Below are 27,395 nucleotides of genomic sequence, written 5' to 3'. Positions count from 1 at the left end.
TTCTCTTACATTAACTCGATGAACTCATAGGTCTTCTAATCATGGATTTAAGTGGAAAAATAATTTCCATTGAATGCTTCGTTGAACTCTGCCTATAATGGCTCTCTATCCATGTACCTCTGCCTAGTGGTTTTCCACCACCTCTCAACATCCCCTCACAATAGAAATGTAGCCAGCTGAACTCTTTGAGTATCGCTGCATCCTATAGTCTGAAGGTGCTTCTCTATGGATATCATCCAATCCTCAACTACTAGAACATCTATCCCTCCATGGAACTCTAGAGGCTTGAGAGTCATAAAATTCCTCATCAGCTGACTTCCTACATTTTTCTCTATCCATTGGGGCTCTATTTCATGTCTCCCACACTTAAAAAAAAAAAAAACAAAAAAATCATTGTTGTGTCTTGCTAATAGCTAGTATATTCTATGGCTATTTGTAAGTTTTCTCAAATCTTCTGTGATGAATTAGAGGAAGAAAATGTCACCTGAGATCATGGGACTTCATGTGTAGCCCACAGAATGTAAAAAGGGGTGGTCTTGGTATTAATATAAAAAGCGTACAGAATGAACATTGCTCTTTTATCAATGAAGTTAATGTTGTGGAGAAGAAATTATTGCAACAACAAATCTTTTATGGATTCTGAAATTAAGAGGGTGTAACTGGTAGCTCATAAGTTGTACCAACAACTTATAAGTTATTAAGTAAAATCTAGTGAGGTGTTTGGGTGCACCTCACCGGTGTTTAAGATAAGTAGCTTAAATGTTACCACACATCGTTTTGCAAAAGATGGTGGCCATGGGGGGAAGTTTTTGCAATATGCTGCTAATTTATAAGTTGTGTTGACCGATCATTTTATCTTCATATTTTTTGCTAATTTTTAGCCATGCCCTTCTTCTTCAACCTCTGCCTCCTACTGCCTCAACTTTTCCAACCACCACTATCGGCCATCGCCGTTGCCCCTACCGGCTGCTCCCCGTCAGCCATCACCCCCATCGTCCACTGCCCCCATCTGCCATTGTCATATAACAATATTATATTAATAAATTTTTAATAATTATGTATAATTTATTAACATCTAATGATAACATTTTACATCATTTAACATCATGTATATTTTGGTATTTTTGTTAAGTTTTAATAGTTTATGATCATATCTTTCAAACCAAACACATAACTATTAACTGATAACTTAAAAACATATTTATCTAAATACATTATCAGTTTAAATGTTATCTCTAAAATTGTATATAACTTAAAAGTTAAATAGCTTAAAAGTTATGAAAAAAAGGTAAGCCGAACACCCCCCAAGCGAGCCAAACTGACTCACATCTTTGGAAGGGAATTCTCTCCACTTGTTCCATTCTATCTAAAGGCATTTGTAAATCTATTGTAGGCGATTGCTCTACTATTGATCTTTGGAAAGATCCTTGGATGATGCTGCAATCAGTCTTAATTAGTGGTCTGATAGACCATTATTCTTCTAAATCATACGTACGGAAGAGAGGGACTCTTAAGCAGAATATATATTTGAATCTAACACATTCTTAATCAAATTCTACCACTGTATCAAACAACATTAAATGAATCTTCTTCTATAATTTTTTTTTTTTTTTTTATTTACACATGCATTAACACGTCCCCCGCCACTCCAATACAAATATATAGACACGCTGATAATATATCATGCGGCCACCTGCCGGATGCCTCACGGATGGTTCTCTCTATATTATACCAAACCAAAATGAAAGTATCCATGTGTGAATTTCATTTCTTGCAGACCCACCCACGTACCCGCTTCGTTTATCACGTGGATCTCTCTCTCTCTCTCTCTCTCTCTCTCTGTGGCAGCTTCTTCTACATAACAGAGACAGAGCTTCTCAAAAAGTTGACAATCTCACTGTAAGCTATACCTATCATACATATTTCCTAAACACTCTTCTCCTACCGTGAGAGCTATTATCTATTTCTCCCTCTCTCTCTCGCTCTCTCTCTCTCTCTCTCTCTCTATATATATATATTCCTTTAAACCCATAAATAGTTAAGATAATATGTTGAAGTCTCCGGTGCTCAGGCCTGAGACTACTGTCCATACCCTAGCGACGTGCCGGAAGCCGTTTGTCTCAGGCACCGGCAGCGCATCCCCAGCCATCGGGTTGAAGCCCGCATTCTGTGAGAGGAACAAGAGCTCTCGGGTTCGATTCGTTCCGAGAACCGTCAAGGCCATGGTCGCCATCGTCACCGAGCAGGCCCCCGTTACCGTCAAAGCCGTCATCACCGTAAAAGTTGGAAGCTTTTTCAGAAACCTTTCGCTGAGCCGCCCACTCGACGACATAACTGATCTGCTCGGGAAATCGATCCTCTTGGAGATGGTCAGTTCGGAGCTTGACCCCAGTAAGTACTAATTCATCTGTACAGCATCATATGTATCTATCAGAAGAGAAATATGAGATTTTTGCAGAAAAATAATCGTTAAAATCTTGCTCAAATAATTGTTTCTATAAAATAAATAAATACGAGGACATGGATACTTCGGTTTCATTACAAATTGTCTTTACATTGCAGCATGAACTGTGAAATGACAACCCATGTTCTGATAAGGTTTTACAACCACAACATTTGCTGTCCAAAGGACAAGTGACTGACAGTATTTGAATTTTCCAAATCCTAATATTCAATTTCATTAACATAAAATACTGATAGAAATATATATATATATATATGCTCGCGTGTAAGTGTGTAGGACGAGCAGTATATTTCTGAAAAGAGCACTACTACTCATCTGGATTAAAGATGGAGATGAATTTTTAATATAAATGATATTTTTTTATTAAATAATAAAAATGAACAAGTGTTAATATTTATTATGCATCCTTTTATTATTTAATGAAAATGTGTTACATGGATTTTCAGTCTAGGTGAATAAGAATACTCTTTTAGAAATCTATTTTCCTGCTTTAGTGGAGAAGTATAGATTTTGAGTTTCTGCAGCAAAGGAGAAGTAGAAGGTAAAAAAAGAAAAAAAATAATAATTTTTACACCACAACGGGGTATGATAACTTCCAAGTTATATATATATATATATACGCAGATTAGCTTACACTTTTTAATTAATTAATAAACATTAAAAATTAGTCTTAATTACCTTCCCTAAGAAATTAGAAGTTGTGATATTATTAATCTAATGGAAAAAACATAGAGATTATATCTTATTAAAATATCCTGATTCCAAGAAGGCGAAGGGATTTCTACCTAACAGAACTTCATGAAATCATTACAAAATGACAATAAAAGATGGTCCATGCAGCCTCAAATGAGGACAATAAAAATTGTCGATCCCCAACCGATCGATGAAGCAAATTGAAAGAGGAAGCAAAGACTACTGACTTACTGAAGAGGGGCTTTTCAGTACTTATTGTCGTCTTCTTTTCTTTTCTCTTCTGGTGTTCAATGGCTTGCATTTTCCCAGAAAATTAAAAGGAAAACTCTTGACACTTGTTGGCTACATTAATTCATCAGAGACGGGATTAGAGAAGGAAACAATAAAGGCATATGCGCATTGGAAGAGCGAAAAGAAAGGGGAAGTGAAGTATGAATGCGAGTTTGAGATTCCAGAAGATTTCGGGGAGATTGGAGCCGTGCTGGTGGAGAACGAACACCACCGGGAGATGTTCATAAAGGACATGACCTTCGATGGAGAGGGATGCCCCCATGGCCCCGTCACTCTCTCCTGCAATTCTTGGGTTGTTTCCAAGTTTGACAGTCCTCGCAAGAGAGTTTTCTTCACGAACAAGGTACGTACCCTTTTAAATCATTACTCTTCTAAACTACCTATATACGAGTCTATGTTTTTTTTAAGACACTCTTCTATCCTCCATCCTGAGATTAAGTATGATATAATTAATAATTTTATTTTGAAGTTTTAGAATTTCTTATATTTCACCTAGATCGATTATCTCATCCATAGAACCAAACCATGCATTTTTCACTAGACACTAAAGCTACTTGCCCACTTCTCTAAGCCAAGAGCCATGTTGGTGGTGAGGAAGGGGTCCAAGTCAAGAATACATTATGTTGCAAGGATATTTACGTCCTGATTTGTTACTTACGTCCTGATTTGTTACTTGTGTCAGGCAACATAATTGTTGGCCACTAATAAGTGGGCCCCACCCTCTTGGTCCTATGCCTTTCCTCTCCTAGTTGTCTCAATTGATATGTTATTTGACACGAGTAACATATTAATTTCAAAGATATTTGTACTTTCTCATAAAAATTATTTTTAAAATAAAATTATATAATAATGTCTAAAATTTGACAAATACAAATTTTAATTGCACGAGTTGTGCTTTTTACGTGACAAGTTTAAAAAATATGTTGGTAGGGTTTAGTAAATTTTAATCAAATTTTAGTGTATTCTAATATTTAAAATTTATTAAATCAAATAGAAAAAAAAGTATCGATAAATATTTTAAATTACTGCATCAGTGTAGTAATATCTGTTTTTTTTTTTTTTTTTTCTGGTACACATCATTAAATGCATGCTGTTTTGATGATTTGTCCTAAGTGGGGCAGTTGAGTGGGTCAGCCGTGACCGTGATTCCTTCTATAACGTTAGTATAGAAAGGCGACAGTTCCTTGCATCCATACACAATTTGTTTCCAATAGGATTCGGGCGATGCTCCTGTAGACTGGATGTGGTCCACAGTCTACATAAAAATATTTTTATTTTTATTTATACACAATTTTAATATTTAAAATTATTTTTAAATATTAAAAATAATTTTTGTAATTATGTTGCTTTTAATTTTTTTTAATTTATACATATATTTATATCGAAATAAATTTCAAACAAGATAATATATTATATTTTTAAATGATTTTATCATTAGATTGTAATATAATATAATATATATTATAAAATTATTATTATATTACAATAACATTATTAATAAAAATTTATTATTATTACTAATAATAATATTATAAAATTAAAAAAAAATTTACTCAACCAAACTAACCTCCACCCAATCATAACTATGAGATTGAGTTTGAGGTCTCAATCATAACTAGCTAGCTAGGTGTTGCAACCAAAAGTTAGTCTGTGTTTGGGATTTAAAATTCCAAATCTAATGTTGGCTAGCGTTTTATAGAAATTAATGATTTGGATTTGATTCAAAACAAATGAATTAAATATTTAATTATACATTGATTATAAAATATTTTATTTTCATTAATGAATAATAAATACTTATATATGTATATTTAGTAATACTTCCACATATATATATACATATCTGTACATATATATATATAGTACATGCGTACGTGTACATATGTTATATATACGTATATTATATTTATATATGTACCTATATAATTATACATAAAGTATATATAGGCACATATATTATATATATTATATTTAGATATATTTACATATATACGTATTTATAAGCGTACCTACATATATATATATATATGAGTGTATATATGTCCTAATTACATACAATATAGTACATAAGTATAAAATTAACTATATTAAGAAGATTTAAATTAATTAATTGATTTCTCAAATAATTTTACCATTACATTAAAATTTAATTTGTTTAAAATTTTATCTAAACGTAGATATGTTTATATGTAAACCTATCACATATTTGCTATATTTACACACACATACATATATATATATACATATATGTAAACGTAGATATGTTTATATGTATATGTATACATATACTATAATTTTTACATTTTTTTTTACAATTGAGTAGAATAATTGAGTTTTAAATCTCATCTCTAATCGTTAAGCACATGATTAAAATTCAAATAATATGATTTTAAATCATAGAAACACAACTTAAGTGAACTAGGTGTTATTTGGGATGACTGTCTTTATGTGGTCTTTGGTGTTTGTGTTCTTGATTATGTTAGAAGAGGTAAATCGTATGTTGAGCTTTTGGTTCTTGCGCAGGGCAAAGATCAAACTTACAACTCACCAGATTAATACCAACATATTATATCTGACTGCTTGGCCTCACCTATGCGGTTGGGGCAATTAGGTGTTACTTTGTGGATACACTTGAAGATTTATTATGTAACTCGTTTTGGTGATTGTATGTATATATACATGCGCAGTCATACTTGCCATCCCAGACGCCACACGGGTTAAAGAAGCTGAGAGAGGAAGAATTGGCATGCATTAGGGGCAATGGGGAAGGAGAGCTGAAGAAACACGACAGGATTTATGATTATGATGTGTACAATGATCTTGGCGATCCTGATAGCGATCTCAAACTCAAACGACCCCCGCTTGGTGGCAAAGACCACCCCTACCCAAGGCGATGCAGGACGGGTCGACCGCGTTGCAAGACAGGTTGGTAATTGATTAAAAGCTAGCTAGCTAGATTATTGAGAATTCCATTGAATTTATTAATATGCATGTGTGTAGATCCGTTGTCGGAGAAGAGGAGCGAGTCATTTTACGTGCCAAGGGATGAGGCGTTTTCAGAGATAAAAGAGCTAACATTCTCGGCCAAGACTCTACACTCGTTGCTCCATGCACTCATGCCATCGTTGAGCGCGGCCTTTGTTGACTCGGAGCTCGGCTTCCCACACTTCATGGCTATAGATTCATTGTTCAAAGATGGGATTAACTTGCCTCCTTCCAAACATGGATTATTGATGGATATCCTGCCGAGGCTTGTCCGCTTCATTGGCGAAGTTGAGGATGGTTTGTTGCGCTTTGAGACGCCACAATTGATGGAAAGTAAGACTTTGAGACATAGATTCATATTCTTAATTGTTATACAATAACAACAACAATCCTAACCCTTAATCCTATATATAAATCTCCTCTCTTTTTGATATATCAATGTTTCGAGCATTGCAGGAGACCAATTTGCTTGGATTAGGGACGAGGCATTTGCTCGTCAGACTCTTTCAGGTCTAAATCCATATAGTATTCAATTGGTCACAGTAAGTTTCAACAACACTTCCTACTAAGACATACACAAATCTAGCTTTAATTAGTTTCACTTGATTTTCTTTTAATTATATATTGTTGAATAATGGCAAGGGCAATGCTAAGCAAATTAACAATTGATCATATGTGACATAGGAATGGCCTTTGAAGAGCAAATTAGACCCCAAAGTTTATGGCCCTGCCGAATCTTCCATCACCAAAGAGTTGGTCGAGCAAGAGATCAAAGGCTACATGACAGTTGAAGAAGTACTATATATTATACATTCAGAATTATACATCTCATTAATATTCAAATATTGTTGATTCATATCTTTTAATTATATGCGTTTTTTATAGAAATATCCTAAAAATCTGCAGGCCATAAAACAAAAGAAGTTGTTTATGCTAGACTACCATGACTTGCTTTTACCCTACGTGAAAAAAGTAAGAGAAGAGGAAGGGACAACCCTATATGGATCAAGGACTTTGTTTTTCCTCACGCATGACTGCACATTGAGGCCATTAGCCATTGAGTTAGCTCGACCCCCGATAGATGGTAAGCCTCAATGGAAGCAAGTGTTCACTCCCACCTGGCATGCTACAGGCCACTGGCTTTGGAAGCTAGCTAAGGCTCACGTTCTTGCTCATGACTCTGGTTATCACCAATTAGTTAGTCATTGGTAGGTGCTTTAACCATACGACTCCTTTCTTCTTTAATTTCTCCAAGTCCAATAAATATCCTTCCATTTCTAAATCAGAGACATGCTCCTGTGTTTAATTTGCAGGCTAAGAACTCATTGCGTCACAGAACCTTACATAATAGCCAGCAATAGGCAGCTTAGCGCCCTGCACCCAATTTACAGGCTATTGCACCCTCATTTTCGATACACGATGGAGATCAACGCGTTGGCTCGTGAAGCCCTTATTAATGCAAACGGCGTTATTGAGACAGGTTTTTCACCTTCCATATACTCCATGGAGCTTAGCTCTGCCGCCTACGATCAACAATGGCGCTTTGATCTCCAAGCACTTCCAGCTGATTTAATTAGCAGGTAACTTGTTTTGTCAACAACCTTCACAAATTAAACCATGTTTGTCCCGAAAGAATGGCAATTTTACAAGGGGTGAATTGGAGATTATTAAAAAACGTGACCTTTAGTCTCTTAACTAAAATTTTGACAAATTCTCTCATTCAACCAATTGTTTTTGCTCTTTTTAGTCCTTCAATTGATTGAGAGTTAATGATTAAATTAACAGTGATAAGTAAAACGAAACTTCTATAACACATAAGATTAATTTTGACAAATTACTTTTTCCTCTACCACTATTTATATACTCAAATTATCAATATATTTTGTACAATCATAGGTTAGTTTTTTCAAGGAACCAAACTTTTGTACAGCTACCAAATTTTTCTTACAATTCTATCAAGCAAAAAAACAAATTTTCAAAATTAATCTCATGTGTTGAAGAGGTTCCATCTTACTTATCACTGTTAGTTTAGTCGTTAAATCTCAGTGAACTAAAGGATTAAAGGGAATGAAAACAAATGGTTGAAGGAGAAAATACACCAACATTTTAGTTGAGGGGCTAAAGGTCATATTTTTTAATAGTCTAGTGACCTCTCTATATATTCAGTCTAAAAAAATTAATTTGACTTGTAATAAAAATTTTCTCTTACATGTCAATGTTAATTCAGCTTTTAACTCTTAGAATGTGTTTGATTGCACACATTTTTTATGAAAATATATATAATTATTACACATTTTCTATAAAAAATAATCAAACACTCTTAATTTTTTCATGAAAAAATATATATGGTACAACCATTTAAAGTTTCTTTTCATAGAATTTATTTTCCAAGGGGTGAAATGGTTTTTGTTTTCTAGACAATATTACCTAGAATTAAATTCTAGGTAATGCAATCAAACACACATTTAGTTAACTGAAGGATTAAAGGAACGAAAACAAATAGTTGAAGGATGTAATAAGGTAAAATTTTAGTTAAAGAGCTAAATGTCACCTTTTTTAATAGTTTAAGGACCCATATGTATTAATTCTTTCTAAAAACACAAAATTTGTTAAGTATTTCAAGATCATTAATTACCACTAGTTTTGAAACCAACATATAGAACTTAGGGTTTCAAACTTAAGTTTGAGGTTTTGAAACTTGCTAGCTCTAATTTGATCAAAACATGATCTATTGCTAAATTTATAACCATCATATGATAATTTAAAAATCTATGTAATCTATAGTAAAGGTATGGTGTTAAGCATCGGTACTTTTCAATGTTTGAATTCATTTGAAACTTCAAATTTTTGGAAACTTTCTAATTTTTTTTCACAAAGTCACATTAGTTTGATTTCCTATTTAAAAATGCCAAGAGCTTGATTTCAAAACAATACATATAGTTTGAGAGGTAGGTTTCAAAATTAGAAGCTTCAAAATAAGGATGGTCAACTAGGTTTTGAGACTAGCTAGGTTCGATTTCAAAACCAACGATAAATAGTTGGTTTCAAAATCAAAGCTAGATTGATTTTTTTTTTTTTTTTGGGCACATAAGAAATAACAGGAAACAAGATTGATTTTGAACGATATGCTCACTACACATTCAAGTTTTGAAATTAGCTAGGACTAGTTTCTAAACCAATTATACTAGGTTAATTAATTTCAAAATTTTTCTCTAAATCTTGAGAAACAAGCTTCAAAAATGAGTGAAGCTTTATTCATAATAAAAAATCTCATCAACACTCTCCCGACTATTTGATAAGAACAAAACTTTAAAAAATTGGACATGTTAAAAAAAGGTTTCAATAATTGTTACAATTAGAAAGGAAAGAACATAGATAGAGAGAGAAAGATGTGCAACATAAATGTGAGGAATAAAACGCATAAAAATCAATTAACTTCTAAAATCCTTACAGAATAAATAGAGAACAGAAAATCAAATCACTAAGATCATGGCTAGAAATTATCCCATGATCACAACTAACCACTTCCTAGAAAAGTGGAACTAACTTGACTTATTCAAATGCAAAGTAAAATAGAAACAAAACACTTGAAATCCACATCAGCATGCACTCGTAAACACGCGTCAGCTAACACTCCTCCTTGTTTAGGAGCTGCAAATGCCAAGTTTAGCTCTTAAATCTTCAAACCGGCTAGCTGGCAAAGGTTTTGTGAACATATCTGCCACTTGACATTCAGACTTGCAGTAGACCAACTTCACTTCTCCAATTCGCTGTACTTCTCTTAGGAAGAAAAACTTGATATTAAAGTGCTTTGTTTTCCCATGAAACACCGGATTCCTTGAAATAGCTATGGTAGCCTGATTATCAACAAGAATCTCAGTGTTCTCCTTTTGCTCTAGGTTTAGATCAACTAGAATTTTCCTTAACCATAGAGCTTGATTTATAGTTGTTGTAGCAACAATGAATTTAGCCTCTGTAGTTGACTGAGCCACTATATTTTACTTCTTTGAGCACCAAGAGAATGCACCAGACCCAAGGAAGAAACAATATCCTGAAGTGCTTTCTAGATCATCTACAGAACCTCCCCAATCACTGTCTGAATACCCTATCAGCTTGAATTCCTCACACTTCTCGAACTTAATTCCAAAATTGCAAGTATTTTTGACATACCTTAACACCCTTTTAGCTGCTTTGAGATGCATTTCAGTAGGACAATGCATAAACCTTGACAAAATGCTTACTGCATTCAAGATGTCAAGTCTGGTGACTATAAGGTACATGAGGCAGCCAACCATGCTTCTAAATTGCACCTGATCTACTCCTTATGTTCCATCATTCTTGCTTAGCTTTTCCTTAGCATTCATAGGAGTATTCATGCCCTTGCATTCTTCAAGGTTGAACTTATTTAGAATCTCCTTAGCATACTTTTTCTGGCATACGAAAATTTCATGATCTTTTTGCTTGACTTCCATTCCCAAAAAGAAAGCCATCAACCCCAAGTCTGTCATCTCAAAGAGCTCCCTCATTTCCTATTTAAACTGCTGAATCATGCTCAAATTGCTCCCAGTCACCAGCAGGTTATCAACATATAGTGACACAACAAGAATCTCATATTCAACCTTCTTTACATATAAAGTTGACTCTAACAAGCTTTTATAGAAGTTCAAGTTCTTCAAGTGCTCATCAATCCTGCTATACTAGGCTCTAGGAGCCTATTTTAGACCATAAAGGGCTTTCTTTAGGAGATAAACCTTGTATTTTTCTCCCTTTTTCACATAACCCTTAGGCTGATCAACATAAATCTCTTCTTCCAAATAGCTATTTAAAAAAGCAGACTTCACATCAACTTGATACACCTGCCAACCCATCTGTGCAGCAATAGCAAGAAGAAGTCTGATGATGTCCAACCTTGCAACTGGAGCAAATGTATCAGAATAGTCAACTCCAGGTAATTGTGCATACCCTTTCACCATAAGTCTTTCCTTGTACTTGTTGACTGTCCCATCTGTATTGAGCTTTGTTCTGAACACCCACTTAAGCCCAATAACCTTTCTATCTTAAGGTTTATCAACAAGCTTCCAAGTCTGGTTCTTTTCTATCATGAACAACTCATCCTCCATTACTGTTTTCCATTCCTTGCTTTGTTTAGCCTCATCATAGCTGGTAGGTTCACAAACAGCTACATTGCACCTTTGATAAACATCATTGAGTAGCCTGGTACCTCTCATAGGTCTGTCATCCACAACATCTTCATCATTCGCCAAATTTTGATTTGCAGAGACAAAGTCAGTTAGCTTTAAATTCTGCCTCTCTTCTGCTTTGTCATTCCAATCCCACTCTTTTTCTTCAAAGAACTAAACATCTCGGCTTACAACTATCTTCTCATTATGTGGTTAGAAGATTATGTAGGCTTGGGATGTAGAGCTATACCTAATAAAGACTCCAGGTAGTGCTTTTTCATCCAATTTATCCCTATTGACATGAGGCACATGAGTGAAACATAGGCTGCCAAACACTTTGAGATGGAGTAAACTTGGTTTGTAACCATACCAAGCTTCAAAAGGTGTCACATCTCCCACTGCCCTTGAGAGAATCCTATTTTGCAGGTACACAGCTGCATTTGTGGCTTCTGCCCATAGTTTTGTAGGCAAATTTTTCTCATGTAGCAAGCATCTAGTCATTTCCAGTATATACCTGTTCCTTCTCTCACTCACTCTATTTTGTTATGAAGTGTATGGGACTGTTAACTGATGATGTATGCCTGCATCTTCACATAAATTGTTAAAGGCCTCAGAAGTATACTTTTTTCTATTATCAGACCTCAAAACTTGAATCTTCACCCCACTTTCATTCTCAACCTTAGCTTTGAACTTCCAAAATGCTTGTGCAACCTCTGACTTGTGCTTTAAAAAATAGATCCAACACATTCTAGTTAAATCATCAATGAAAATAGCATAATAAAGGCTGCCATTCAATGAAAAGGTTCTTTGAGGGCCAGCTACGTCTGTATGAACTAGCTGCAGCTTCTTAACGGCTCTCCAAGCTACTTTAGGATAGGGTTTTCTGGACTGTTTTCTTGTTTGACAGGCCTTATAAGATGGGACTTGATTTACAAGTTCTGGAAGTCCTATAGCTACTTCCTTTGACTTCATTTGCAACAAGCCTTTATAATTAAAATGCCCTAACCTCTTATGCCACAACTCAAAGATGTTACCCTTTACTGAAAAAACAATTTGCTCCTTCTCCAATGGATTTAGAGTAAAGCTTTTTCCACTCATCTTTATTCTAAAGAAAGTTTTCCCTACTGCATCTTGAATTAGACAGGTTTTTCTCTTAAACAAAACTTTGTTTCCATTTTCAATCAACTATCCCACACTTAGTAAGTTCTGATCTATTTCAGGTACATAAAGCACACCAAAAATTAACTTTGTACCAAGACAAGTTTGAATGGCTACAGGACCTTTTTCTCTTATTGCTATGTATTTTCCATCACCCACTCTGATGTTTGATGAGCTTGCCTTACCCAATTCAATGAAGAACTCTTTGTTGTGGGTCATGTGGTTGGTGCAACCACTGTCTATCAACCAGTTCTCACTTGAATTCATGCTAGAGAAGCCGGTTGCCACAAAGAGGTGATCTCCCTCCTCTTGATCAGTAGCTTTGGCTTCTTCTTCATGTTGTTGAGACTTGGATCTGCAAATGATTGCTATATGCCCTTTCTGGTTGCACTTAGAGCACTTTGCATCTGGCCTTCTCTAGCATTTGAAAGGTGGATGGCCTTTCCTATTGCAGTGCTGACATGGAGGATAAGACTTCTTTTGAGTCTTCTTTTTGCCATTAGCATCAGCTGGTGTAACATTGGTGGCACTGTTTTCAGCATCATTTTTCTTGCCTTTCCACTTGCCTTTTGTTGTGCTTTGATGCTTGACAGTTAAGGTTTCTTCAACTTCAGTATCCTCCCTTATTTTCATTCTCTGCTCTTGTGCTTGAAGAGCATTTAGCAATTTTGCAAGAGCAATTTTTGACAAATCTTTAGTATTCTCAAGAGCAGTAATTGATGCTTCATACCTCTCAGGGACTGAGACAAGAATCTTTTCTACAATCCTTGAGTCTTTAAATTCTGCTCCCAACAATCTAGCTCTGTTTGCTATGCCTAACAACTTGTCAGAATAGTCCTTGATGGACTCAGACTCTCTCATCCTTTGAAGTTCAAATTCTCTGATTAAATTCAGAATTTGCATGCTCTTAATTCTCTCATCACCTGCATATTCACTCTTGAGATAGTCCCATATCTCTTTTGCTGATTTAAAGGACATAATTCGAGTGGGAAACTGTTAGTGACACTGTTGCAAATAGGCAAGCTTTTGCCTTTGATTTCCTAGTCTTCTTCTCCTTATGTGCTTTTATTTGTGCCATAGTAGGATTAGTCGAAAGTGCAGGTACCTCATTGTCATCTTCCACTGCCTCCTAGAGATCTAGGGCCTCCAAATAGGTCTCCATGCGCATTGTCCACATCTGGTAGTTGGTGCCATCAAACACCTATGGAGCAATTGCAGTCAGGTTGGATTCAGACTCAATGGATGCACAAGTCTCTTAAAGATAAAGCTCTGATACCACTGTTACAATTTGAAAGGAAAGAACACAGATAGAGAGAGAGATGTGCAGCATAAACGTGAGGAATAAGATGCATAAAAATCAATTAACTTCTGAAATCCTTACAGAATAAATAGAGAATAGAAATCAAAAAATCATGGCTAGAAATTATTCCATGATCACAGCAAACAACTAACCACTTCCTAGAAAAGTGGAACTAACTTGACTTATTCAAATGCAAAGTAAAACACAAACAAAACACTTGAAATCCACATCAGCATGCACTCCTAAACACATCAACTAACAATAATAACTCTCTGTTAATATGATTTATATACTTATACCTTAAGAGTTTGTTTGGTTTGCAAACAGGATATCACAAGACCCCCTCCCCCTCACATTAAGTTATTCACCATCCACTTATTCGAACTCCCATTCCATTTATTATCCCATGTGCATAAAAACAAACCAAATATGGGAAGATTCAATTATGACCATTCTAATAGAGAATCTTACACCATAACCTCCATCCTATCTCACAATGCAGGAACAGATGGTTTAAAGACTCTTCCATCAATCCTCAGAAGGGATAGTCAACATTAACAACACCAATAATTCTCTTCTTTACCAAGTTCACCTTATAATCAACTTTTTATGAAAAGTTAACCACACAAAAATTCCCATCTTTAGAAGGACCCACCGTAGATTCACCTCACCTTTCCCAAAGCCCTACGCATTTGATTGTAAGCATATTTGTTTTCTAGTTGCTAAAAAACCAAAAACTCCTTATTAAAGCTAAAAGGCCACCAAAATCTCTCTTGAGCACCTACCCATAGATATTGCGATGATATGAGCTACACAACATCTTTAAGTAGAATCGATTCCAATGAAACAAGGGTTTTCTCCAACTCAACCTTCCAGCTCACTTGATTTACTACCCAAGCAAATGATAAAGCTATTCCTATCCTCCTAAATGAAAAAATAACCTTGGGAATCTTTTGTTCGATAGTGAAAAATCTATCCAATTATCCTCCCAAACCTTAACACTATTCTATTTTCTAACATTAAAACTCTTAAAGGCATTGTTGACCATAGCCTTGGCCTCCAAACATTAGAGCTAACTTGTTGAGATATCTTTCAAAAGGGTACTAAATTTTGAACCTAGAAGAAAATCTATGATGGATAAAATAACCATTTAGACTCTTGTTTATTTTTAAAATAACCATTTAGACTCTTGTTTATTTGTTATTGGTATACTAATCATTATTACCATCGGTTTCCAAACTAACACACAAAACGTAAGACTTCAAAACCAGAGCACAAGGTTTTGAAACTTAATGGCTCTAATTTGATCAAGATATGATCTTTTACTACAAATATAATCATTATTTAATAATTTAAAAATCTATCTAATCTATAGCAGAGGCATGCCCCTAAGCATGGATTCTTTTGAATGTTTGAACACATTTGAAAATTCAAATTTTTCCAATTCACTTCAATTTAATTTTTTATTTTATTTAAAAATGTTAATTAGGAGCTTAACTTAATACATATAGTTTGAGGGGAGGTTTAGAAATTAGAAGCTTTTGAATCAAAATAGCTGAGCATTTAAGTTTCTAACTAGCTAGGATTGATTTCGAACCAATGATAAGTAGTTGATTTTAGAATCAAGTGCTCACTTGGCACACAAGTTCCAAAATCAGCTATAGGTAATTTCAAAATGTCAAAACTAATTAATTGATTTTGAAATCAAATAAGCTTGATTTCAAATTCATGTCTAAGTCTTGAGAGGCAAGCTTCAAAAAACGAGAGATAAAAGTTTTGTTCATAATAAAAAAATCTCATTCAACATGTACTAGCTTGTTTCTATTCTTTTTCCTTTTTCTGTAAATGTACTAGCTGGTTTCATTATTCAAAAACTTATCATATTAACTTATATTAACAAAAAAATTACTTGGTTGGCAGCCATTTACATAATATTAAGGATCTCTAACATTTTTTCCTGATACATATATACTATCCTTATAAATATGGTTAAATTTTGAATAATTTTGATAGGGGAATGGCTGTGGAGGAACCAAATTCTCCACATGGGCTGAAGCTAGCAATTGAGGACTACCCGTTTGCAAATGATGGCTTACTTCTATGGGATGCAATCAAAGAATGGGTAACACGATATGTAGAACACTATTACCTAGATGCAAGTGTTATAGAAGGTGATGAAGAGCTTCAAGCATGGTGGACTGAAATTCGAACAGTAGGGCACGAGGATAAAAAAGACGAACCATGGTGGCCAATGCTCAAGACCCCCCAAGATCTAATAGGAATTCTCACTACTATTATATGGGTAACCTCTGGTCATCATTCAGCTGTTAACTTCGGCCAATATGCATATGGAGGCTATTTCCCAAATCGGCCAACCATTGCGAGAAACAAAATGCCAACTGAAGATCCGACCGATGAAAAGTGGAACGCTTTCATTAAGAAACCTGAACTTACCCTCTTAGAATGCTTACCTACTCAAATTCAAGCTACGAAAATTATGGCCATCTTGGATGTGCTATCGAATCATTCTCCAGATGAGGAGTATATAGGAGGGCAGCTAGAGGATTCATGGGCAGAAAATCCGGAGATAAAGGCAGCATTTGAGCAATTTCATGGGGAGTTAATAAATATTGAAGGAGTGATTGATGCTAGGAATGCGGATAAGGACTTGAAGAATAGATGTGGAGCTGGGATATTGCCGTACGAGCTTTTGAAGCCATATTCAGATCCTGGAGTAACAGGAAAGGGCGTCCCAAACAGCATCTCAATCTAAGAAGTAAATGTATTTTGCGTATTCAAACGCATGCAACAATAAAAGTGAGAAATATTTTGACCAATCAGTTGCATGTATTTTCTTTCTTTAAGTTAACATAATGTTTTCTTTTCTAGTGCTTTCAAAACTTTGCATTTGTTAAAAATTATTGCCCTTTTGGAACATCTAAAGACCAGAAGATACTCTGCAAATCGAAGAGAATGAAATCATGAGAAATTATGAGATGTCTTCTAATATAAAAAAAAAAATTGAACAAGATTTTAACATTGTAGACTAGGACTTTCAAAGTTAAAATAAAACAAGGGAAGAATAATGACGTTGGGAAAAGGTTATAAATTGTCACCTATAGATCATTTGTGTAAGCGTGTAAAAAAAAAAATTAAACTTCAAGGCTATAAATTCTCAATGCTTTAGGGTTTGAAAAGGCATCCTTCATATGAGATACTTGGGCGTGGCTCTACTCTCCACCAAGCTATCCTATGGGGATTTCAGCCCATCATTAATAAGGTGAAGAATAGGATTTGCTCATGGTGCAATAGGTTGCTCTCCTTTGGGGGGCGCTTTCAACTTGTCCATTATGTTATTGCTACCATTATGTGTATTGGGCTTTTGCGTCCATCCTGCCCAAGCGTGTGATTTGAGAGATTAAACAATTAATTAGGAATTTCATTTGGAGTGGTAATGAGACGGATTCCACTAAAGTGAAGGTGGCGTGGAAAGAGATTTGTTGCCCCAAAGAGCAGGGAAACCTAGGTATTAAGCCCCTTTATATTTGAAACCAAGTCTTGGTTGCCAAGTTAATTTGGCAATTGCTGTTAGGCGACATGGAGTCGCTTTGGGTTAAATGGGTGCACGCTTATTGGGTTAAGGGGCTTGTTTTTGGCTTCTCACTATAAGAAATTTGGTCATTAGTGGCAACTCAAAATCGTCACACATGATTAGAATTTCGTCACAAAGCTGTATTGATGATGATTTTATGGCATCACAGCCATCGTCACGTTAGGTTCGTAGGGAAAAATAATTAGTAATGTTTTTTATATTTCGTCACAAATGCATAAAAGAAAGGTCAAGTAATTTTTGTTGTCATCGAAGGAATCACCTTTAGTGATGCATAATTTTGCCACGAAAACTAATAAAATTATCATCTTGGAGTTCAAATCGTTAAAAACTGTTGTGATGGGGTTTCTTATAGTGACAATTTCTATTGTCACTAAATACTGTGACAACAGTGATGTTAATATCGTCACTATAGTCTTTTTATATTTTGTCACTATTAGATCAAATCGTCACCGAATAGTTTGATCGGAGTTTGATTTGATGATGCAAACTAAAACATCACAAAATATCATGTAATTGGTGACACAAAAGATCGTTGCGAAAGGCAACTATCTTTCATCACTAATAAATTGAATCGATATGTTAATTGTGATGCATAAATATCGTCACCTATTAAATATATTTCTTTACAAATTTTTTTGTCACAAAAAATAAAATTTTTTGTCACATATAGACATTTTCGTCACTATAGGCATAACTTTTGTAACATTAATAAAATTGTCAAAGAATAGGATAACCAATTGTGGACATGGCCAAAATTGAACCGGACCGGCGGTTCGAACCGGAACCGGACCAGAATCGGACCCGGAACCGGACCCGGAACCGGCAGAATCGAAACCGGAACCGGAACCGGACTGAACCGGCGAAATTCGGTCCGGTTCCGGGGAACCGGAACCGCCGGTTCCGGTTCCGCGGTTCCGGTTCCGCGGAACCGGAACAACCCCCCCTCCCCCCGTGCAGCACCCCTCCCCCCCCCCACCACCCCCTCCTCCCCCCCCCCCCCCCCCGTGCAGCACCCCCCCCCAACGGTCCAATTCCAATTTTTATTAATTTTATAATTCCTATCTATATATACCCCTCCCTCCCCCACTCATTTTTCACACTTTCTCTCTCTCTCTCTCTCTCTCAAGTCTCAAGCTATTATTCTCTCAATTTTGTCTCTCATTTAATATTTCAATTTCAATTTCTTCAATCTTCTCATTTTGTTATTTATCAATTTATTCAATTATATTGTTAATTATTTATTACTTGTTACCATATCCAAAATTGAATGCAACAATATTTAAAAAAAATTAAAAAAATTCGGTTTGAACCGGAACCGGAACCGTTGACCGAACCGGCTCAAACCGTTGACCGAACCGGTCCAAACCGTTGACCGAACCGGCACGAACCGGAACCGGAACCGAACCGTCCCAAACCGCCCTTGGGCGGTTCGGTTCAAGTTCAAAGATTTCTTGAACCGGAACCGACGGTTCATGAACCGTGGCCATGTCTAACCAATTGGTGACAATTTAAAAGTGTCTTAAATTCATAAAATTATATATTATCTTTAGTGACAACAAAACAAAATGTCACTCAAAATTATATGTATAGATAGGTGGCCAAAGTTTTATTGTCATAAATTCATAAATTAAACTTATTAATTTGGTGACAAAAACAAGTCGTCACCCAAAATTGCACAATCTAATAAATGATAAAATTATTTTTGTAGCAAATTGTATAAACCTGTAATTTTTTTTCTTTGACAAATATTATACTCATTATCAATTGATCCAAAATTTGAAATCAAAAATACTAAAATCATATTACACACACAAAATAGATTGATATATGATGAACAAATCTTTGTCACAAAAAATAAATCCCAATATGACACATCCAAAAATATAAAAATAATTAACATCTAATTAGTATCTCACTAAAAGTTCTAAATTAAAAAAATAGATAACACAAAACTTGTTCAAATGTGACGATGCAAGTACCACCACAATATACTTCAACCTCTTCACTCCAACCCTTCAGATGATTGTGCGTGCGATTCAATTAAACATGAAATCAATCATAGTGGTAATTGTATTACGCTCATAGTGGTAATTGTGTTGGAAGGATAGAAACATTTAACGTAAGATATAAATTTTATCAAGTTGGACACATGTAAAGTTTATTTAATAATGAAGTAAAATAGAAAAGTAGTTATTTTATTCTTACTTTGATTTGGGGTTAAAGGAGATAGAATTGAAGGAGACAATTGAATCCCTGAACAAAATATAATCAAGTAAAGGTGCAAACATCAATAATTGATAGGTCGGTGAACAAAAAGTCATTGGTAGTAGAAATGATAGGATTATTGTCTAACATCAAAATATTTTTGTTTATACATCTTAGCTCATTTACAGGGATTTAGTTCTACTAGTTAGATAAAATTGTGAATTACTTTACACACACAAAAACAAAATTAATGTACAAAGTGGGGGAGGAGAAAGAGAAAGAAGATTACGATCAATGAAGCATCAGATACTTTGGTTTTAACCTTAAATAAGATGTTTTAATTTTACTTATGTAGTATTAAAACATGAACTATCAAGTACCAAACTTTAATAATGTTGGAGCTGCTGCTTCTTCTTCTTCCTCCTCTAATCCCTTTATTTTTTAAAAACTTCCCTTCAAATTATCAAGCTTACTTGTTAATTACCATAAAAAACAATACATCTCAATCTATTTTACAACATAACCTCTTAAGATTCTTTCTTTGTTCTCGGCAAGAATTTGTTTTGAGGTTACAATAGAAAAAAATAATGGTTGATAAAAGAGGGTTACAAGTTCTGGTTTTCTATTCAAACATTGATTAGAAATGGCATTTCCTCCATTCTCCTTCAGATGAAGTAATGAAAAGCATCAAACAACCTATCTCAATTGAAGATATTAAGCTTGCAATACACACTGGAAGAATGAACTATAGTCTCCTAGGTCAAGGACATGTAATTAAACCCAGACAACATAAAACATATAAATCGAGCCAATGCCACAACAAGTAAAACCAAAAGCTTCAGAACCACAACAAAAGCCAAAGCCAAAGCCAAAGCCAAGATAAATACTCAACAAAACTAAAGCTACACAAGCCATAGGGGAAAACAATTCCAATTACCAGTCTCTAGCCCCAATTAAATCGGATTCATCCAATGAACAAAAAAAAAGTTAAGCCATAGGAATCATGCTTAGAATCAGAATCATAAATCACATGCATTGATGTATCATACTTGACCATGTACGTGCAAGATCAAGACGAGAGGACCTCCCCAGCTACCGACCAAGAGGCAAGAGTGAGCTGCGATCGAGAAAGCAAGCAAGCCAGAGGCAAGGGCGAGAGGTAAGGGTGAGGCAGCGAGTGAGAGGCTAGAGCAAGGGTGAGAGTGAGCCGCGAGAGGTGAGGGCGAGAGAGCTAGAGAGCAACAGAGAGAGAGAGAGAAGGGAAGGGTTTGCAGAAGGGACTTATTGTGATTGTGGGAGGGAGGAATTGGCCAAGGAAAAAGGCAGAAAGATTCCCGCCTCTTTAATTCATCGAGTTTTTTTTAATATTTAATAATTAAATAAAATATAAAATAATTCATAAAATAATATTAATAATTATTTAATTAATAAAAATATTATAATTTAAAATTATGATAGTTGATAAAATAATTTAAATTATGATAATTATTAAATAATTTATTGTAATCATCTAAAATGTGATAATAAAATAATTTAAATTATTGCATTTCAAATTAATATTTATTTAAAAATATATTTATATTATAAATCTAATAATTATAATAAATTAGTTTGATATGTTGGATTATTTATTATTAGCTCGATATCTCAAATAATTAATTTTTTTCTATAAATAAGAATTAGATTAAACGAAGATCCCAAAATATCTACGGATTACCAGGGAAGATCTTGAGTCTCACAAAAAAATAATGAGACAAAATTTGTAAACAACGAAAGTAAAACTAAATACTGGAAAGAAAATAAATTTTTAAAACTAGCGATATACAACTATTATACAAAGAGGTCAAGCGATGATCAACAAAACAACGAAGAACTCGACACATGAAAATGAGCATTGAGAGAGTTTAGAAATGGTTTTGATAATACTTCTATAAAAAAAAAAAAAGAAGAGATATTTTGTGAATTTATTTTAAAAATAATTTTTTTCTAATAAAAATTATATGTTTGAGTTAAGTTCTAAGAACCATTATTATATGCTGAATTTACACTATCATTGTTAAGATATAATAATAATTTTTTTATACGAGAGAATGTCTCAGTCAAGATGCAAGAGAGTGTCTCTTGGCGTCTCTGGGAGACTTGCAAAGAGAAAAATAAGTGTAGGACGCGAATGAGATCACTTGCAAATCTTTTGAAGCATAACTCAATTTTGTATTTAAAGTGAAATTATAGTTTCACTAAAATTATGAACATATCTTAATTTATGGGAAAGTTATTCTATTTATAGAGAGAAAGAGACTGACAAGGTAGCCCCTAGACTCCTTTCTATATAATACAATTCCTCGATATTGTTTCATTTTTCTGATTTTTAAAATTTAAAATAATAAGAACTTTAAAAATATTATGATTTATAAACTTTTTATTTATTTTTCAAATGTAGTTTGTTTCATTCAATAAATATTACAAATAGTTAATTATTATACATTTAATATATTTTTTATTTCTAATTTTATGCACATGAAATATATTAATTGATATATTTAGAATTTAAATAAACATATTTATTTTATATATTTATAAATAAAAATTCAAATATTTATAAATTAACATTTTCAATTCATCTTAACTTAATATATTTATTTAAATTAAAAATTTTAAATTTTATAAATTAATCTTTTTATATTCATCTCATATTTAAATCACTACAAGAAATGTGTTATTTAGCGACGAGACAAAATTCGTCACTAATTAGCGATGAAAATCTATCGCTAAATTTGTTAAATATTTTTTTTAATTTAGTGACAGAATTCGTGATGGAAGCCCGTCACTACGGAAGCCCGTCTCTACCTTTAGTGATGGAAAATAAAAAAAATGCATCCAAGGTAGAGAGAAAGAGACTGACAAGGTAGCCCCTAGACTCATTTCTATATAATACAATTCCTCGATAATGTTTTATTTTTCTGATTTTTAAAATTTAAAATAATAAAAACTTTAAAAATATTATGATTTATAAACTTTTTATTTATTTTTCAAATGTGGTTTGTTTCATTTAATAAATATTACCAATAGTTAATTATTATATATTTAATATATTTTTTATTTTATGCACATGAAATATATTAATTGATATATTTAGAATTTAAATAAACATATTTATTTTATATATTTATAAATAAAAATTCAAATATTTATAAATTAACATTTTCAATTCATCTTAACTTAATATATTTATTTAAATTAAAAAATTTAAATTTTAAATTTTATAAATTAATCTTTTTATATTCATCTCATGTTTAAATCACTACAAGAAATGTGTTATTTAGTGACGGGACAAAATCCGTCACTAATTAGCGACAAAAATCTATCGCTAAATTTGTTAAATATTTTTTTTTTAATTTAGTGACAGAATTCGTGACGGAAGCCCATCACTACCTTTAGCGATGGAAAATAAAAAAAAATGCATACATCACAAAAAAAAAAAAAAATTTAAAATTAAAAACTTTAACAAGAATCCATCTGTTGCAAAAGAAAAAAAAGAAGAAAAAATAAATTAAAAATTAAAAATTAGTAATGTAGGTTCTCGTCACTAAAAAAGAAAAAAAAATTAAAATTAAAAATTTAGCGACGGAATTACCCTTTGCTAAAACAGAACAAGAAAATAAATTTAAAATTAAAAAATTTGCAACGGGAATGCATTCGTCCAAAAAATAAATTTAAAATAAAAAAGTCACTAAAAAAAGATAAAATAAAGAAAAAATAAAAAACCTTAGCGACAGGAATGCATCCGTTGCAAAAAAAAATTAAAATTTAAAAATTAGTGACGAGTTACCCGTCGCTAAAAAAGAACAAAAAATAGATTTAAAATTAAAAGTGGCTAAAAAAAGAAATAAAATAAATAATAAATAAAAACCTTTTGCAACGGGGTTGCACCTGTCTGTAAAACACAAGAAATAAATAAATTAAAACAATTAAATTTTAGTGATGGTGCTATCTCGTCTCTAAAATAGAAAATTATTACATTTAAAATTCATTCTTTAGCGACAAGCAACACTCATCGCTAAAAAGAAAACTACTATATTTAAAATTCATTCTTTAGCGATGGGTTACACCTGTCACAAAAAAAAATTAAATTTCAAATTTTGCAATGGGTTATACCCTGTCGCTAAAGAGAAAAAAATTAAATTAAAAATTTAAAAAATTAAAATTAATATTCATTAATTCACAAGAATTAATAAAATATGACATTACAAATTAAAATCAAAATAATAAAAATTTTTAGTTGCTAATATAATAATTTATAAATTTCTATTTAAATTAGTAATGAAATTTAATTAATAAATATTAAAATTAAAATTAATATTTATTTCCCTCATCTAATATTAATATTAAAATTAATATTCACTAAATAGGTTTTGAAAATTTTAAAGTGTAAATATAATTTTTGAAAGTTTGGAAGAAAATGTTATAAATATCATTTATGCACTTTAATAACCAATGAGGTTTTCAGATCGACTAATTCGCGCGCTTGTATAAAGGTTCTTGGTGCTTGGAGGTTGACAGTTCGATTCCAAGGTGCAACACTTTGAATTATTACTGGGATTAATATCCCAATACTGCCACGCAGCGCGCTCATGGGAGAGGGTAAGGGCTGGCGCGCATTTAATTTTGGGGCATGCACTGAATTTAGCTACGGAATTCGTCGCTAAAAAAATATAAAAATTAAAAACTTTAGCAATGGAATAAATCTGTCGCAACAAAAAAGGAAAAATAAAATAAAAAAATTGTAATTTCAAACCTTAATTTTCATACTTTAAAAAATATGTAAAAATTTGGAAAAAATTTATAAACTGTGAAATTCAAACTTTAATTTCACATTTTAGTAATTAAATTTATATTTTTGACTCAATTTATTTAAATATACTTTTTTAATTGTGATAACTGAAAATTTTCATTATTTTGATTACATCTATGTACTTGTATTTATCTTCTTCTTTTTTTACACATTAAAGTAAAGTGGTTAAATTAAATTAAAAATACAGATATAAAAATAAATTTAACTTAAAAATATAAATAAATAATTGTAATTAAAAAACAAAAAATTAAAATGACTGTACAAAAAAAACGTAATAATACATAAATAAAAATCTAGATGTGTCCTATATACGCATATAATTTTTAAAGATATTGATTTTTATTATTGAATAATATGTTATCCTTTAACGAATACCCATCTTTTTAAATGAATAATATGCAGATAGAATAAAAATAATATCTATGATGTTCAAATTATACGTTTCATTTGTTTTAAATTTCATCATTAACTATATGATGTCACACTATATAATTCAGGAACTTAGTAATGTTGCTGAAATTAACCTTTAAAAAAATATTAATAAAAATTTAAAGTGAAATTTATAAATTATTTAAATTAAATTTAAAATTTGATTTGAAAATGCAAATTTTCTTAGTTAAATATATAATTTATAAAAATTTCAATTAATTTCCATTTTTAAGTTGTAAATTAATAAAACATGAAATTACAAATTAAATTCAGAATGAGTTTTCAAACATATTTTGAAAATAAGTTTGAAAAATATTGGGGTGCAAATGTAATTCTTAAAATTTTAAACAAAAATACAATAAAAATATTTTATGAGCATAATAAATAAATGAGACATTCAGATTAGCTAGTCGCGTATGTGTGTGTAAGTTTTTAGAGGTTGGAAGTTACAGGGTTCAATCTTTGGAAAAAGCAAGAATGACTCGCTCGCTAGGAAAATAATAATTCCTGGGAGTAGGTACATATTTTTATTAATAGTGGTGTAGGAAGTGCGTATTAACGGATACATAATTTTAATTGTAATATCATATATACTAAAAAATATATATTTAATTAGATAACTATATTTTTGACTATGCTACTCTCCAATTAATTGTATAATTGAAATGAATAATAATTTTTGATAATATTTAAAGTAATTTTAGTGAAAAATATAAAAGCAAGACTACAAAATCTTTTTTATTACTATATTATATCTATATTGTTTTACTCATTTGAACAATAATATAAAATTTTATTCTTTAATCAATGAAATGATATTCAACTTTATCTCAAAGAGAGCACTTTTAAATAGATGATTATTCATTTTATTTTCCTCTTAAAAGACTTATCCTATCCACAATATAGGCTTTCTAGCAATAATGTCAGATGATATAACCTCCTCCAATACTTGTAGAGCCTATAGCACATGCTATTGCTAAGTAATACAAAAAAAAAAAAAAATACGTCAATCAAAAGAGATAATTAATGTGAGAATTAAAATTCTCAGTTACAATATTTCTCAATTGATTGAAGGCTTAGAAAATAAATAATAATAATGAATGCAACAATAGCATGAGAAAAATTGTGTCAATTTAAAGTATGAGAGATAAAATATAAGAACTCGTAAGTTAGAACATTTGAATACTTGTAATGAATGTTCTCTAACCCGATAATTAATTAATGTTGTACCATCCAAGTATTTATAGTTGACGGTTGAACTATTGAAAATGCTTGAGCTACATTAAATGCACTTGGAATAAATAATTACTCTTTAGTGTTTTATTTCTATTATTTTTTTCCTTACTTCTTTATCTCTTATACTTATTTTTTAATTAATGTGAATTCGTAAAATCAAATATCTATAAAAGAACTATATTAATTTTATTAGTTAAAAAAATATTAATTTTAAAAAATTTATTTTCCAGTGACGAACAATCACCTCACACTAATTCTCCATATGCGATGGGTGATTGCCCGTCGCAGATAATTGTTGATTTTAGTTTCCTCTCAAAAGACTTATCATTTTTAGTTTACAAAATATATGTAATTTAAAATTATAAATTAATTAGTAAAATATTTTATAAAATTATTATTATTTATAACATAAACATTATTAATCATTTAAAAAATAAAAAATACATTTTTATCTCTTCTTCTAGAATTAATAATAATTTACAAATTCTTAAAAAATATTTTATTTATTTTCCAGTCACTATTCTTTAAATACTTTTAATTGATTTATTTTTATTAAATTTTTTTAATTCTTCTTCTCTCTTGATTGTAAAATATTTTTTTCCTAATTAGTTTAATGTTTTAAAATTAAATATCTATAAATTAATTATATTTTAAAATAGTTAAAATATATATATTTATTTTAAAAATAATATATTAATTAATTCAATTAATTTTAATTTAAATAATATATTTTTAGTTTAAAAAATAAAAAATACATTAACGACGAGCAGGAGCCCGTCTCTGATTCGGGGCACTGCTGCCCCTTGTGGCCAATGCAGTAGTGCCCCATAATAAGCAACAGGCAAGTGCCCGTAGCTAATTCTGGGGCACGTGCCGTTGCCCAATACTCATTGGGCAGAGGAGGGTAGGTGCCCCAGAATCAACGACGGGCACTAGCCCGCCCCCTTCCCTCTTCTCATGACACTTGCCCATTTTCGCCAATGCCCCCC

General features: G+C 32.3%; 1 protein-coding gene across 1 annotated transcript; it reads left to right on the top strand.

The window, feature by feature from the left end:
• The first annotated feature begins 1,702 nt into the window (after positions 1–1,702).
• Positions 1,703–17,006, top strand: LOC127805017 (linoleate 13S-lipoxygenase 2-1, chloroplastic-like). Its single transcript, XM_052342179.1, has 9 exons — positions 1,703–2,391; positions 3,517–3,791; positions 6,136–6,373; positions 6,449–6,766; positions 6,890–6,975; positions 7,118–7,228; positions 7,340–7,641; positions 7,747–8,013; positions 16,085–17,006. Exons 1-9 carry the CDS (start codon positions 2,049–2,051, stop codon positions 16,842–16,844), a joined length of 2,700 nt encoding a protein of 899 aa, XP_052198139.1. The 5' UTR covers positions 1,703–2,048; the 3' UTR covers positions 16,845–17,006.
• Positions 17,007–27,395: the final 10,389 nt, after the last annotated feature.

This window comes from Diospyros lotus, chromosome 1, assembly GCF_014633365.1.
Source record: "Diospyros lotus cultivar Yz01 chromosome 1, ASM1463336v1, whole genome shotgun sequence".
Taxonomy (NCBI): domain Eukaryota; kingdom Viridiplantae; phylum Streptophyta; class Magnoliopsida; order Ericales; family Ebenaceae; genus Diospyros; species Diospyros lotus.
This window is presented reverse-complemented; position numbering and strand designations above follow the sequence as displayed.

Excerpts from the sequence above, each read along its gene's own strand:
- LOC127805017 (XM_052342179.1), top strand. The coding sequence starts at position 2,049 with ATGTTGAAGTCTCCGGTGCTCAGGCCTGAGACTACTGTCCATACCCTA. Across the intron at positions 2,392-3,516 it reads CAGTTCGGAGCTTGACCCCA|AGACGGGATTAGAGAAGGAA; the intron begins GTAAGTACTAAT and ends TTAATTCATCAG. Across the intron at positions 7,229-7,339 it reads GCTACATGACAGTTGAAGAA|GCCATAAAACAAAAGAAGTT; the intron begins GTACTATATATT and ends AAAAATCTGCAG.